The sequence below is a fragment of the Urocampus carinirostris genome, chromosome 15 (genome assembly GCF_059441175.1).
Source record: "Urocampus carinirostris isolate Australia breed hairy pipefish chromosome 15, RoL_Ucar_1.0, whole genome shotgun sequence".
Classification (NCBI taxonomy): Eukaryota; Metazoa; Chordata; class Actinopteri; order Syngnathiformes; family Syngnathidae; genus Urocampus; species Urocampus carinirostris.
In genome coordinates this window covers 3,698,780-3,716,340 of record NC_142363.1, presented here as the reverse complement: position 1 = coordinate 3,716,340, position 17,561 = coordinate 3,698,780, and the positions used below count along the sequence as shown (strand labels likewise).

The following is a 17,561-nucleotide window of genomic DNA, read 5'->3' as shown; positions in this document are numbered from 1 at the left end:
TGATCAGGCTGCATTAACAAACAATAAAAATATATATATTAAAAAAAAAAAAAATATATATATATATATATATATATATATATATATATATATATATATATATATTATATATATATATATATATTATATATATATAAATTAAAGTATAATATAAAATAAAAATGAAATCAAAGGGATGCCGAATGCCAACCCAAACCCCCAAAAAGATGAAAAAGAAGAGTTTATTAGAGCACGTCTAAGATATGCACATACTTATGAATGATCTGTCTGAGGCTGTGCTAATGACTTTAACCCAGGTGATGGCAGCAAGAGTACCGTAAATTCCGGACTATAAGCCGCTACTTTTTTCTCAAACTTTCAACCCTGCGCCTTATTCAGTGATGCGGCCAATTTATGTAATTTTTCTAACGGCCGCCAGTGGCACTCGAGTACAAAAGGTAAGATTTAGACCGGTGGATTATATGCGCCGAGGAAGACTGCAACTTCTTGGCTTGTGCATTAATTAAATTAGTGTAAACATACCCTCATCATGCAAAATGCAAAAACAAAGGCACATCAAAAAATCCACCATCACCAACGGGTTCCGAAAAGCCGGTCTGCTGCGTGACGGAGAGGAGGGCACAGAATCAGGAGTGGATGAGAGTTCAAGCGACAATGACAGGGCGAGTGAGGCTGCGGGAGCTTGGGACGACGTCTGTATGACGAAGTTTCTTTCCTACACTGAGGAAGACGACTTTGATGGCTTCAGTTCTAAGGAGGAAGATGAGGACGGTTTACCGTGATTTTTACAAGTACGGTATGTTTTTTTACCAGACCCATTTAAAGTGTTGCTGCCACAGGCACTGTTTAAGATGAAAGTTATATTATTATTATTAAAGCTTTGAAAACTCTCTCGGTGTACCGTCTTTCTTTGTAAATATGTGTAACCATGTATAATATGTATTTGCAACTGTATATTTTTGTAATGTATTTATTTGTATTTATTTTGGACACTTATTCTGATATGTTTTCCACGGGCGAATTAAAAAGAAGGGGCGTAACAAATGCGGGCTGACGGGAAGTGGGGACCGGCAAAGGTGAGTGTTTGTGGACACGGCGGACAATAGTGGATATATATTTTTCCCACCCTTACCTTTGGCAATATACACTTTCTTCCTTGGATTACTTACAACGGGACCCGGACCCTGCAGGTCTGCATCCAACCTTAAGTACCGGTATAATTTTCCGTTCATTTTGCCGGCAGTGATTTTTGGACTGGGTACTTTTATAAAGTCGGGTTTGGGTTAATTTTGTGTTTGTGTTACATTTTTCAATGTGGGCGCATGCGGCTTATATACAGGCGCGGCTTGTGTACGTACAAAATCGGTTTTCCTCTTAAAATGTGGTGGGTGCGGCTTATAATCAGGTGCGCTCTATAGTCCGGAATTTACGGTAATCTATTTTTAAAATTGCGGACAACTCCTTTAACAGGCTGGTGGTCATCAAATAGTAGCAGAAATGTTTGCTACAATGTTCGTCAAGTTTCCTTTTTTTTTTTTAATTTTGCTTAAAAAAAATAAATATGATTTCAAACCGGCAAAATATGGCAGATATTTTTTATCATTAAAGCGAGCTATGGAGCGAGACATTGTGTGGCGCATTCTGATTGGCTAAACAGTCCTCACAATAGTAGTTCATCTCATCTCATTAGCCGTACCGCTTATCCTCATTAGGGTCGCGGGGGGGCTGGAGCCCATCCCAGCCATCTCCGGGCAGTGGGCATGGGACACCCTGAACTGGTTGAAAGCCAGGCGCAGGGCACACAGGGACAGACAACTCCTTCGCTCATTCACACCTAGGGACAGTTTGGACCGGCCAATTCACCTGAAATGCATGTTTTTGGAACGTGGGAGGAAACCGGAGTGCCCGGAGGAAACCCACGCAAGCACGGGGAGAACATACAAACTCCGCACAGGAAGTCTGGAGCTGGATTTGAACCCACGACAGGTTTCCATGACATGAACTGTGCCGCACAAGCGCTAACCACTGCGCCGCCGTGCTGTTATTGGTCATAAATAAACAAACATTTACAGTATACAGACGATCCCCAACTTGTGACCATTTGACTTACGTAAAACTGGATTTTCGGGATGTCTAATAAAATATCCAGACATTGCTGTAATTTAGATTTTGTATTGTGTGCACCTTTTTCTGATTACAGGACAGTACTGTAGTGCTTCTTCCCACCGCGTGGCGCTGAGGAGGTCACCCAGCATCCACCCCGAAAAAGAAATCCGGCTTCTACTTCCTGGTTCGTGTGTAAACGTACTGTACTGAATCTTTAGTACAAAACAATACAGGTTACGTATACAAGCCTTAAATATACTTATGTAAACCTTAAACATACAAAATACAGCACTGAAGCAACTTACAAATTCAACTTACGAACGATCGTCCGGAACTTATCTCGTTCGTAAGTAGGGCAGCGTCTGCACAGTTCTTTTGTTTGTTGAACGAATGCTCTTAGGCCTAAAAAAAGGGTTCTATTCTTTTATTTTAATGGATTACAGAGTGTTTAACTATAGAGAGGCTCCACGACTTACTGATTCCGGCAAATACAATCATTTTTTTTCGGCATGTCAAAAAATATTCAGACATTGCTGTAAGTTAGATTTTGTTTGTTGTGTACACCCTTTTCCGAGTACAGTACATTATTGGAGTACTTCTTTTCACCGCTACAGGTGTGTGATGGCGCTGGGAGAGGTCACCCATCATCCACCTCCAAGAAGAAATCCACTTCCTCTTCTCAATTCATCATAGTGTACTGTATCTACGCTATGAACGTTAACATTTAGAATATAAAATCTCTTGCATCCATCCAAAAAAGGACGGTGAAAAGCAAAATGCTTCGACAGATAGGTTGCAAATCGAATGAATGATGCCATATAGTGCTACCACATCATTTATGACGAGAAGAAAAAACAGTGTCCAATCATCGATGGATCGCTTTTTTCGGCCAACTTCCACCACACCCTCAAAGAGAGAAACAGAGCAACCCTCATATTCTCGTTCCAGAGGTGGAAACTTTTAAAGCCCATCTTCCAAAAGTAAGTTAATTTTAATTATTGTATGTTTGTTTATTTTTACTTATACAAGCCTTAAGCGTACTTATACCGGCCTTAAACATACATGAATGAACCTTAAACATATTTTTATAAGCCTCAAAGACAAATTCCATGCAAAATATAGCAATTGTGTGACTTACGACTAGATTCAACTCACGAACGATCCTCAGGAACGCATCTCGTTCGTAAGTTGGGGAGCATCTGTATAACAGTTTACTGATACCTTAAGCGCATGGGTCGTCAGAGCACCAATGAGGAGGCAACTATGGAAAACTTTCTCTATTGTTGACCATGCCTGGTCTGTTGTTTGATATATATAATAATTTTTAAAAGGTAAAAGATTTCTACTTTAGGGATTTCGCCCACTACGGGTTAATTTGGGAACCGAACCAGCGATAAACGAGGGATCACTGTGTACAAATAATTTTCTGTTAAGGTCAGAAACATGCTTAAAATGGGATAAGTTATCAACCATGTGCCATTTTGGACATATTCAGGCAATAATAACCAATTTTCATGTTTACTAGTGTTTTTCTCATTCTTATATAATAAATGCAACAGTTTACTAAAAAAAAATGCAACTATTAGCAAAATCAAAATCAATATTCAAAGTAATATAATAAACCATTTGAAAATAAAGTAAATCAGGAAAAAAAGTAAAATGTCAATATTGTTGGAAATACTTTCAAAATGTAGTAAAATAGGCATAAAAATAAAATGGTTCTTACCAAATTGGTAAAAAATGTTCCTCATTTATATATATATTTTTTTTTAAGTGACCTTGCATGATGAAGTAGCGGAATTCAAATAAGCAAAAATATCTGATCCAGTAGTAAATTTACACATTAAAAATGTTACCAAAATTGGAAAAAGTAGTTAAAATTAGTAAAATGATTTAAAAGAGAATGCTTTGTGTTAAAATGTAGAAATAAACAGGAAGAATAGGACAAAATTAAACATAAAAACTAGCAAAACCAGGTAAGAGTTAATTTTTGTAATGTAAAATAAACCTTTGGTCATAAACAACAGTGGTTAACTTGACTGATCATGAAATAGAGGACCTTAATGATTATTGGTAGGAAAAACCTTATTGTGCATCCCAGATATTTAGATTTGTAGCTAAAAACACTGCGTCGTAAAAATTCTGAGATGTGTATGATACATCAAGTTTTAAGCCAAGAGATCCAAGTACAGCCATCCCTTATTGCTTGGACTTGTGGGGACTTTGGATAGCTCCTATTTCACTGGCCCAAACCATACATGGCCATCTTTATCTGAAACAAATGGTTCTTTTAAGAGCTTAGGCATGGCTGAAGTCCCAGCAGACGTGGACGTGCACACCAGTAGCAACAATGCAGATCCCCTGAAGAAAGCAACGCTCACGGTTAAGTAATGCGTCTCACAATCAGTAATTACCACTTTGAGGCCTCGCTAAGCAGCTGCCATCTGCGTTGCTCGTGTGTGCGTATGCTTACACACACTTAAACGCTAGCATACAGAACACACCCTTCTAGACTAAAGCACGCTAGCATACACGCACGCGCACCTCCTTTTCTTTCTGAATGGCTTCATAAACGAGGAACATGGACAACGGAGTCTCAAAGACAATTTATTTGTGAAGTACACATAATTTCACTAGCTGGGAGCTGAAAGGTTGTGAAATGGTACTTAGCGTCACAAGGAATATATAAGCAAGTTTTAGCCGAGATGTATTGTATTTTCCGGACTATAAAGCGCACCTAAATACTCGAAATTGGCCAGACATTTGTAAGTGCCAGGTGTGCCTTATGTTCTGCAGAATTCAGGGGATAAGACTGGAAATGCATACAGTAATTATAGATGCTCGTTATGACCCGTTTTCAGTATACTAGTGTATTTGTACAATGAATGATCAATCGATTAACGCCACTGACCAAAAGTCACAGAACAATGTATGCAACAGGATTCGAACCAAGGTAGTTGCAATGAGAGTGTTGCCACTTTACCACTAGACCAAAAGTATACAGATAACATACAAAAATGTATTAGAGCTCATCTAATTATAACACTACTTTTACATTCTTGGGGTCAAACAGTCTCCACGTCTTCAGCAACGAATGTGAGAGAATGGAGATAACAAAGTATTTTAACAAAATATACAAACTCTTTCACGTACATATACATATCAAACTGCAACACTCTTGACGAACAGGTTGAAAGCTCAGACAAAACTATCAGGATGTAGAAAAAAATACACTATGCAAATTCATGTTTGTGGCACAAAGAGTAAAATTTGTGTGATCATGAGATAAAATTGAATGCCTTTTCGTGTGCCATGGCTGGTGGTCTCGTGATTAGGTCACGGCGCTCTCACCGTTTTGCGATTTTGATCAGTGACACTTATCGACTGATTAATCATTGCACTAATACAGTATATACAAATAAACATTATGTAGTCTCGGGTGCGCCGTATGAAAGGAAAAATACCACAAAAGACTTTGAAGTGCGCCTTATAATCCGGTGCGCCTTATAGTGCGTAAAATATAGTAAATGCTGTCTTTTGACATTTAGGATTTAGGATACGGGAACATTGCCAAACGCTTCACTACTGGCAGACTCTGAACTTTATGGCCAGGCTAAGCTATTTTGTGTGCAAGACTTTATTACACCGTGCATAACAGTTTAATTACTCGCTGAGCTCAACTGTTTTATTTTATATCTTACCAGCTTCCTTTTCATATGTTGTGTGTCTGCATGAAAAAGTGACCAATTATTACCAGAAAAACATATAGCCTAAGTTTGAGATTCCTTTCCCCTTCAAGTATTGTAAAAATATTGTAAAACTGCCATTTTTTTATTGCAAATCACATGAGGTAAGGCGATTTCAATCTCAGTCTTAATCCCATTGAATACCGTTTCAGGACAGTGTGTATTTTTTGAACATTAGATGTCCCAGTATTGGGTCCTGCAACCAAAATTAAGTGCTAAAAAGCACAATGAAGGATACAAGCTACAGGGACTCAAAGTGACAAAACTATTTTTTCATTGGTTTTAAACCATTTTCCTTCTCATTTTATAGTAACCTACCCACTAGACCACCAGCAGTACAGGTAATATACGAAAAAGCATTTGATTATATCTCATTATCACACTATTTTTGGTCACGTTGCTAGATTGGACAAAAACAAAGTCATCCTGAAAGACATAAATGAATACAAAGAACAACTCGAGAAACAAATTTTTGGTGTAACTGATGATGAATCAGACAATGCTATTATATCTTTCAGGATGACTTTTCCCCATTCTGGCACCTTGTGTGAAAAGTGTGATAATGAGATAAAACCTTAATGCCCTATTTATGTCATTTACATCACTGTTGGTATAGTGGTTAGGTTTCTGCGCTCTCACCGCTGCGACAATCATGATGGATCATTGCACAAATACTGTGGTTATGTTGTGGAAACTTGTATACTAACGCACATGGATATGCATTTCTAATTTCACCGACAAGTAATTTGCAAACCACACTTTTAAATCTCAGACCAGATTTGCGTTTTTAAGTGCGCCTTATGAGTCTATATATATCACCCAAAGTGATTCATTTTAGATACACAAACCAAATGTTTAATTCTGAAAACGCTTCTGTTTGAAATTCAAATATTTTTTTATAAAACCTGGTTTTGTAAAGTAAACCTGATGCACTTGTACAAATATTTGCATAGGTATGACAATATGTAAACAGTGTGCTAGAAAGCAGGGTGGGACCCTATATTTGTGCATAAATGTGTATTCAGTTCAATTTTAAATATTTATTTCACTACTTTTGCTATGTTTATAGATTTACAGCGAGATAAGATGTAGTTGCAGGTGTTTTTTTTTTCAATCAAATTACATAGCCTAGATGGTAGTGTGCCCGCTTTGAGACTGGGAGGTCGCTGGTTCGCGCCTCGGCCGAGACATACCTAATTGGTATAATGGCGGCGCCCTCTGTTGGCTGCGGCTGCATCGACTCGCTACAACGGGTCAGGTGTATCGACATTTCGTTCTGTGTACATTGTTACAAAGAATGACAATACAAAGGAAATTATTATTATTATTATTATTATAAGTGTCTCTTTATACACAAATGATACTTTACATTTATTCAACCATAGAGGCGGATTTTGTGCAGACATTGCTTGCACGGACAAAGTGTGTCAAAAACAGCTGAATGAAATCCTTGTCAGTGCCCTGCATGGCTGAGCAGCTCGCTAAGCTGGATCAATGGCAATGTCACAGTGTGCACACACAAGCACACACGCGCGCAGACACACATCGGCTTTGCTCTTGCACACATGAACACTGTCACACTCCTCTCTCATAATAGTGCACTGATGAAGGGGTCAAAGATGGGTGATTGTCTTTCCCACACACTCTGCTGAGTCTTACCCACAGTGTAGTACAATTAGTCATGATTAGGCTAAGCTCCTGGGAATAGTTCAGTAACGCGGCCTAAGCGACCTGGAGTTATCCATGACCGCGGAGTTTGACCTTAAGCTCAAATATCTTTCGTGGAGCCCATCTTCACATCGCATATTTAACTGTAAACAATTATTGTATTAAAAGAGATTTATGAAGTGTGCATCTTGTTTTTAGCAAACTGCCGAGTAAGGCTGCAACAATTAGTCGCCATTGTCAACAAAAATCAAAAATAGAAATAGTCGACAATTAAAATCGTTGTTGACTATTGTTGCCAGACACATTTTTCCAACAGAGAAGGCATCTCTACATGAATAAATCCCCTCTGAGAGTCGCTCATTTGTAATACTGTCTCTTTCTAAAACTCTAGCATAAACATACAGAAATGGCGGTGACTATGCATCAACTATGCATACCTAAACTTCTAAAGTTTTGGAGAATTATAGCCTGGATAGAGCGGATAAAGACTACTTGCAATGTTTGCAGAGATGGCGGTGGTTCTGTACCACATGAACATTTAAAGGGATACCCAAACGTTAAAACAAAATATGAGAAATTAGTAGATGTTTTTCGCACAATATTTATATGTAGATGTCATTGGTATATGCCACTTCTTTTCTGAGATGAAAATAACACACAGAGAGCTAACAGGGGCAACACCAGCAGGGTCACATCAGGCTAGCCGGCTACTAAAAATGGTAAAAACAATGGCTTTCCAACCAAAAACATGCAGTAGGATAACCAAGAGCCACAACCAAAAAGTAATTACTGCAACAAAGACGAACCCAGCTGTAGGAAAAACAATTGCCATGGCAGGCTAGCCGGCCAGTGACCAAGCCAACTGCTAGCGGGGCTAACCCGGAAAGATTTGGGAGTCCTATCTGGACAATATTACATTAATGCAAGACACGCGGCAAAAAACACCAAAGGAAGAGTCGCAATCACATACCTAAAAGAAAGCAAAAAAGGAAAGCACGCTGTACACGACAGTAGGTAAACTTACCGCATGCAGATTTTGATAATCAAAGCAAGCACCTTGGACAAAATAGTCAGAAGTCCCCCAGCGACACAGTAAGCAAAGTTCAAATTACTCCAAAAAAAAACAAGTGCGACGCATTCGCGGATCGCTGATTACTGTAATCACCGTCTGTTTTTCAATGGTACGCGCCATTGTTTTGTGTTTGTCTTCTGTTGACATCACAGCTATAGGGGATATGAGGTCTGCTTTGAGAATCAATTTCTCGAGATCCATTGCACATGAAACATTATGGAACTAATTTGCATGATTGTGGGGAGAAATAATACACCTATGCCTAATTGAAAGAAAAAAGTTTTTTGCAAATCCTTTAAAAAGCATGTCGGACAGTTTAACGAAGCAGATCCTGACTCGACTCGGTAATATTAAAGTAACATTCAAGCCAATAAGGTTTTCATTAATTGCATTGTACATTTTAAATGCATATATTTTGCTGCAAAAGAAAGCTTGAGCTTTATACCAGACTGTGCCTGACAATCGTATTTTGAATTAAATCATGCAGTCCAAAGAACAAACGTCAGGTGTTAAAACTTCAGTCATTAAAACCATTTGAGAATAAACTGTTGAGAATCGTTAAAGACTTTTTGTTAAACTTTGTGTTTGACCACAGAAAGTTCTTTACAAAATGGAAATCATATTTGTTTTATTTACTGTTCTACTGCTTCTAATGTGCCTCTTTTAGGTTGACTGGGATAAAAAATGCTTACTAGATCTTTTCGTCCCTTAAAACATAGATGTTTATTAATGGATTTATGTCTCTGCTGACTGAGCACAGGGCCTAATTGGGTTCCTTATTTTAGTACAAATGCGGAGTATACATAATAAAATATATTTTTATTATACCTATCTTGTGTTTACTATTATTTGCCACATAATTATATCTTAATGCTAAATTTAAGGACAAAAGAGTAATCGTTTCAATAGTCGGCGACTAGTTAACTGTTAAAATAGTAGTAAGTTGCAGCGTCAGTGCCAAGCGGCCAAGAGGTTATCCTGCAAATAAAAAAAAAAAAATGCATGTTTTGATTTTCTCTCCTACACAACCAAAAATAAACTAAACTGAAAGTACTAATTTGTGACTGTATACCATGTATGTTTATGATTCCATTTAAATACAGAACGTGCTTGGCTGTTTACGATTTCATGTACAGTATGTAGGTTGTATTTGCTTACAATTATAGACTACTAAACAAAATGGGAAAACAAGGAACGAGGATTTTAGGGTTTCTTAGTCATTGAAAGGTCGGACGAAATCTGCCACTTGCATTTTTGAATTGTGCAATATTTTGAACCGTGGCATCGTATGGGCTAAATGTTCAGCAGGATTTTTCTTATCTTGCTCCCACCTAAATGCTGCAAAACAGCATGTGCTCTTCAAATAGCAGATGATGGGCTTGTTAAACTTTTTTAAATGCACACCTAGTGAATATCATGTGTTATTAATTTAATTACTGTACGTATATGCTGCATTGATTGTACGTAAGGAAGTATGTTTTTTTGCTCTTTTTGGCAATACTTGATATTATAGAAAGCAGACTTTTGCAACAGAAGTGGGTCACAAACCCTTCATAGCATATGCATAGACAGTAAGTAAAAACAAAATGTAGCTTTTCCCAAAACATATGCTTTGGCCACAAGACCCATGATAATAAAAGTAAAACCTTGTTACAAATTTGATTGGATTATGTTAAAGTGTCCATAGCTGGAGGTTGGGTTTCCCTTGGAAATAAATGAGTATGCAGCTAGTCCGTTATGACCCTAAAACTAAACTTACAGTAATGGTCAGAGAATAAATTGAAAAATCTATTTAAGAAAAAAACACAATACTTATTGTCCAATTAAGGGTAGAAAGGGAAGGATTATAAATGCAAATTAATAATGAGTTTTTGTTTATATTTACCCGAGAAAATGTAAAGTAGATAGAAAATTAATATTTATTACAATCTATTGATTTTCAAGGAAATGTTGTCCTTCAACTATTCCATTAAAGTGGGATGTCAGTCAAAATGCTGTTCGGAAAGTATTTTTTTCCTAAACATTTAAAATTACTTTATAGACATTATTTAAAAACATTTTTAAATGCTCAGCAGATTGTTCCTTTTTTTAAGAAATTTAAAAGGACGAATATTTCTGCTTTGCGCAACATGTTTAAAAGCCTAGTCACATAAGAACACTCACATTAACCATGTGTTGCTTATTTATTGGAAGACAAATTTATATATATGTATGTATATATATTACACCATATTAGGTGCATACAAGCATCATTCCCTTACAAATCTTAACTGATTCATTTGGGTTCTATTGGACTCCCTCAACAATCCTTTGAGAATGGCTGACTGAGTCAGTAAAGGAAGAACTATCACCTACTTTGGCATTTCTACCTTACGCGCCGGTGGATACAAAGATTCACTTTTAATACACTAGCGGTTTACATAGCTCATGATACAGGCCATTTCAAATCCATTTTAGTCCATGATAGGGATGATTGTAAACTGAAAAAAGAATATTGGTTCATTCAATGCCAGTAGTGTTAAGAGGCATCTTCTACATGAACAGGTATTTCTAGACAAATGTGTGTGAAACATAGGCTAAGAAAACATTTTCAACTTGCAAGTACTTCACAACATTGCAAAAATTGCTAAATGTGGTTCCCAGTGTTCAGGAGCCACGCTCCGAAGAATTTGCTTACATTAAACTCATGACAATTATACAGTCTCTTATTTAATTAGTTTTATAATTTCATTTGTTGGCCATAATCCTGGCATCTGTTTCAGCATGGTTATCACCCTAGAAGGGAAAACCCACCAATTGTATTTGCATCTTAGTGTTTTTTCTTTTATCCTAAATTGGTTTTCCTGTGAGTTCTCGGCTTACCACTAGGGCTATTTCCAAATGAAAAGGGAATCAATGCTGAATTGAATAGTTTTTTTGAAAATTTGATTACATCTATTATAAATGGACTTTGGGAATCAGACATGATTTACTATAAAATCATGAAGCCCTTTGAGACTTTAGTGATTGCCTAGAACAAATACAATTTTAACGGGATGCATGGACACATATGAAATGAACTGTTTAATAAAAACTCTACCTGTATGCATGTGATGCATTTTGAGTGAAAATTTTGGTAAGGAATGTAATAACACTAAGCAAGCAGTATAAAAGTTATACAATGTCAGTCTAATTAAGGTGAGGTTAAATGAATTGCAGAATTGAACAGAATCAGAAAAATTAGGTTGAAGAATGATCAATATAAAAAGTTTTTATCGGTGAATCTAACATCAGATTCATTTTTTGTAACCTACATATTTTGCCTCAAGGTAGTTGCAATTTTTAGTGACCTGTATACCATGTGACTATTCTGGGCGTACAAATAAGTGCTTTTCAATTCATGAAGTTCAGCTGTAACAAACACCTAGGAGAGTTTTGAGCTACTTTAAAGAGCAAAAATCTCCAAACAACAATGAATACACGTTTGGTGATGCAACTCAAATACTGCGGCAGATTGATGGGTTTTTTTAAATATTTTTTTTAAATATTATAACAAGTGTATGGAATTACCTACTTACTAGTGATGCAATAATAGTACTATTACTTTGTGAACTTTTGCAGTAAGACATTAATCGTTTTATTTATAAGCCCTAAATTGTATTGCTTCTGTGTGTATAGCTCGATACCAGCGAGAAACCGGGAAAGAAAATAAGCATTAGGCTTGTTTGCAAGGAAGATCTTTGTTTATGTAACCCCTGTTAAAAAGTTAAAATTCAATAAATACAATAATAATTTTTTAATCCAAAAAAATATTAAAAATTGATAGGAAACTAGTACTAAATATCTGATCATAAAAAGTAATTATCAAAGGAAATAAATAATTTTGATTAGCGGACAATAATTTGTTATTCCCTGACATCATAGACATTATTTCTAGTTCTGATAGCCAATCTACATCATTAACTCAATAGGGCAAAATAGGCACGCATGAGTACACAACAGACAGTACCTGTGATTATGATAGCAATCATTAACACAACATTGCTTGGAATTGTGAAACCAAATCTCTCCACAATGGATGAAAACCCAATTTAGACAAGCCTTGGTGAGTTTTTTTTGCATTTACAGTATAATTGATGTATCGAGAGGTTGCTTTTGTGCACCCATATAACGTTCCTTGTGGTAGCAGATTATCACATTTAAATCAAATTTGAAATCTCCTTATAATATTTGATGTTTCTGTTGACTGTATTTTATATCATTACTTGACTTGTCTATTTTCTGCGTGAATTTAAGTTATTGTAACTAGCTTGGGCTACAAGTAGTTGTCTCTGTCATGTTTCTTGACACATAGCTGCAGACAGCTTGACGTTGTCAAAATGTGTTCTTTAAAAAGAGACTGAATACATTTCTTTTGTACGCCAGGATTTTTTCTCCGGGAGAATTCCTCGAATCCTTGGACGATTGGAAGTCTCTGTAATCTGAGTGGCAAACTGACCATGACTTCAAGAAAGTTCCAATTCATCATAGAGTATCACATTAAAGTCGCGGTAGGAATTGGATTATTACTTTGACCTTGACTGTGGACTCATTAACTGAGAAACCAGCGATACCCATTCAGAAAACATCGGAAATGTGTTTTCTTTACTTATTGGATGAACCTTTTAGTCTTTCTTTGCTTATTTGATAAACCTTCTTGTTGTTCATTTGAATTGTCATTGAAACTTGAATTGTACTACTGTGTGACTTGAAATTCTGACACAAAACAGATTTAGGTTGACTTTAAAACGCTACTACGCATAAATATATTTCTGAAACTAAAAATAGATTATCAACCAAAATTAGAGTGGCTAAACAGTTATTAAACTAAAATAAAAATAAAACAGAGTTCGCAAACCCAGATTAATCAAATCAATAATTTTCATCAAACAAGTCATGTTTATTTGTATAAACAAGTCATGTTTATTTGTATAAGCATTAATCACAATAAGTCTCAAAGGGCTGCACAGACCACTGACAATTGTAAACTACAGGCTTATTGTTACATTCTACCCCCTATCTAAAATCCATGAGGGCAAGGAAAAACTCAAAAACCTCAGCATGAGGAAAATGAATTAACTTTGAGAATGAGGTAATCCCCCTTCACGGGCTGCAATGTGCGTTTCATTAACAAACAATAAAATAAAAATTGAAAAATAAATAAATAATTAAAAGTATAAAATCAAAATCAAATCAAAAGAATGACCAGGTTGCAATTGATGCAGCATTAACAAACAATACATAGAATATTGTCAACATGAAATATAGGTCATTCATAAAATATAGAATATACGTGTGTTTTAAGCCTAGATTTAAACAGTTAAAAAAACAAAGAAGAATGTTTCTTTTATTGTAATTTATATTAAGTGTTGTATATTGTCTTGTCCGTTATTGATTAAATTGCCGTCTTTTGTTCAATTTAACTTTGAATGGTGTTTGATCTATTAATTTTACCACTCATTAAACCTAGAACTAGACCAGTAGATTTTCTACCCTCTGCCTAAACGGAATAGGATCTATATCTAACATCTTTTAGTTGGCGCTATGTGCCGCTTTCGGTTCTGAAATAAGCTTTATGGTAGAGTGCACAACAGTTTCAATACGAGCGATGAGTAGAAAAGGGCAAAATAAACATGTTACCTGCTCAAAAGTGATTTGTATACGGTGTGCATTACCGTTCGATTACATTCACAACAAATACAAAAAAGGAATGGTTTGAATTCTATTACATTCCCAACAAATGCAAGACGAAGTGGTTGTGGTTCTATGTTTGCCATCACATTCCCGAAAAGTGATATAAAAGTGAGATAAAACGGGGTAAAAGTGGTGATAGTAGCTAGGGGATGCAAGTCTCGGCAGGGATGCATTTCTCGGCATAACACCGGCCATCGGAGAGGACTTCCAGCTGACCAAGAAGACCCATGGTGAAAAGGTACTTTGTTTGCAATCATCGAAAGTCAAGGCAAGAGCAACACGGATTTTTTTAAAAACAAAATATGCTAAAAATATGTCGTGTTTAATTGTTAAAACGTTATTTTTGACAGTATTAAATATTTTTTTCAGTTTGCATAATTATGATTCTTTCAAAGTGAAATAGTTAGTTACAGTAATCAGTTACTATTTCAGTAACCATGCTTATAAAATTGCACTTTCAAAAACTAACTGCACCATTATTATCTTATTGAATGAACATAGAGTGTACACTGTGGAATTTGGGACAGGGGCAGATAATTTTCGATTAACAATTGAAAAAATGTTTATCATCTTGGATGAATAAAAACTGATCATTTTTACTCATTTGCTCAATTTACACTAACACTACATGCAAAACCTAACTTTGAAATGATCAAAGTTTGCAAAACAATGATATTATTTTGGGTTGGTTGCAAAACCCGAAAATATGCCTGCAAGTTGAAGGAACGCAGCCACACGATCGGCAGTGATGAAGGCTTGCATCTAAGCAGAGCAACAAACACAAACATGTCTCAACAATAGAGATGGCACACTTTGACCTGGATCCTCAGCCAGGCCTTTGAACAGGAGCCCTTTGGCACAAAATGGCTGCCATGTGACTGTATAGTTGGTCTACACACAATAGCTGAGTGAATAGGGCAAGTTAGTGACCCATGCAGGATACAAGGCAGCCTTCTCCACACCAAAAAGGCCCATTATACAGCCGAGAACAATTGAGAAGCGCTTCCATGGGTTTTGTTGCGGAAAATTATAGGGCGAAGACTGTATATGTTTGGACTATTATAGCTCACGTTATAGTGTAGATTTGTATTCTTGATTGAGCTACAGTTTAATGTATTGTTGAGACTGCTGGTCATATACATACTAATAATCAGGGGCCTCCAACTTTTCAAACATCAAGCTACTTTTTCTTACAAAATAGTGTAAAGGGCACCCAGTTTGATATGAATTTCTAAGATAGTAACTAAGATTGCTTTCTAAATAGCTAAAAAAGTATCTTAACAGTTAGCTAAAAAAGTAAACAGGTAAAAAAAACGGAGCTAGATAGATAGCTAAAAGAGTAAAGGAACAACTAAATAGCCAGACAGAAAGCTAAAAAAAAAACTAGCTAGCTGGAAAGGAGGCCAGAGTTTAGTTGATAATTAGCAAAAAAGGTAAAATGTTAGCTAGATCGCATGCAAATTACATTGATATCCAGTAGATAGCTTGCCAAATATCTAAAAATGTGGGAGGATAGCTACCTACAAAAGTTTAAAAGTTAACCAAATAGCTAAGTAAAACAAGTGCAAATGTTTTCCACATTCACTTTATAAAACCCATAAATTGAAATTAAGTTCGTTGTAACCAATAAAAATATTAATAAAAACATTTGTTTAATGCATGAATAGATTCTCATTATATTATCTTGATTAATTGCTTTAAAAGAATGTCAATGAAGCCCAAGAAATAGAAATTTATTTATTTGAATTTCCAAAATAGCTATCATGTTTTAACTACGGTATTACCAGGTTAAATAGTAAAAATAGGGTTAAATAGACTAAGACAACCAATTAAACATATTTTTACCAGAAAATCACAATGACCCAGCACAGCTATTTTGAGAACAGGTCCGCGGGCACCTGTCAATTGACCTAAGAGGGCACCCTGGTACCCATGGAACCACATTGGACACCACTGCAAATAGATATTATACACATGGAGGATTCAAACATGATTTGACTATATTTGGCCCGCTACATCTATTAAGTTAATACTAGCGTACTCATCGTTCTCATTCATAGGCATCCAATGAAGTACGAAAAGGGGTCAATGACATGACATGTTTACTGGTGTGTTTGTATTACAAAGTCGACCTAGTAAACATCTGGAAAAGACCCATTGACCATGTCCAAGAACATTTTAAAGAAAATAAGTGATGTAAGATGTCCAACCGAGCACTTTTAACAGCTGCTTTTTTACTTGTATTGAACTTGCACAAACTTACTTTCAGTTGGAAAGGGTGTATCTCATTGAGTGAATGTCTTCTTAGCTTCTTGGTCAGAGTCTTCAGCATGTTGACTTGGCTAGCTAATGGCTTATCCCCGAGCAAATACGTTTGGATTGCTGGCTCCTGTATGTTGAGTATAACTTCATTAGCTAAAAGGAACGACTTAGCTCATTTACATAAAGGCACACGGGAGACTTGTTGTTTCGTTGTTGTTGTTTTGCCACTGACAGCTAAAAACAAAAACAAAACAAAAAACAACTCCGTCACCTGCTCCAAAATCCCAACTGCAGCGAAGAGGCAACCCACAAGAAAACAACCCCCCTAAAGGTTCGACTGCGTATTCAACGACTTGGAGTGGGTAGCAAACTTGGTTCTTTTTTCGAGTTCATTGAAGTCGCCGTTGGTTTTTGGAGTGTTTTTTTCTTCTCGCCGAACGGCAATGACAGCTCACTTACGCACCAGCGACCCGACTAAACTTAATAGGTTAATTTTGAAGTTGATTTTGGTTCTGGAATGGACAAAAAATGGACAAAAATATCAAGTAGTTTCGCATTCACACTCGCACACACCCACACACACGCAAACACACAAGCAAATGCGAAGCAGCTGCGCCAGCCTTACAGTGTCGCTCTGGCCGGAGCGTTTCGCTCTGTGATTGGCTCTTTGGTTGCAAGACGTCATATTTTTTAGATCAGGGAGGAGGCAAGTTGAAGTCTCTTTATCTTGTCTGTTTATTTCCTCTTCTTAAATTGGAGTAATAGTTAAAGGGACAGTGTCTAACAGTGGACCACTGGATGTCGCAGTATTAGGTAGTGCAAGCGGAAAACGAGTACTACAAGGCACAGGGAAGAAGACAAACTACAGTCATTGTGACCGAAACTCAACAAGAAATAAAAATGGGGGAAAGCGAATGGAAAGAAAAAAGTAGAAAAAGAAAGACAGACGGAAAGGCGAAGAAAAAAGTAACATATGATAGGAGAAAATTAAGAAA

At 36.5% G+C, this 17,561-nt stretch overlaps 1 protein-coding gene across 1 annotated transcript in view; it reads right to left on the bottom strand.

Moving 5' to 3' along the window:
• Nucleotides 1-17,186, bottom strand: part of LOC148351354 (uncharacterized) — a 30,951-nt gene extending 13,765 nt beyond the window's left edge. The window contains exon 1 of the mRNA XM_088355116.1: nucleotides 16,568-17,186. Coding sequence (XP_088211242.1) covers nucleotides 16,568-16,636 — 69 coding nt within the window. The 5' untranslated portion in view covers nucleotides 16,637-17,186. The remainder of the gene's footprint in view (nucleotides 1-16,567) is intronic.
• Nucleotides 17,187-17,561: the final 375 nt, after the last annotated feature.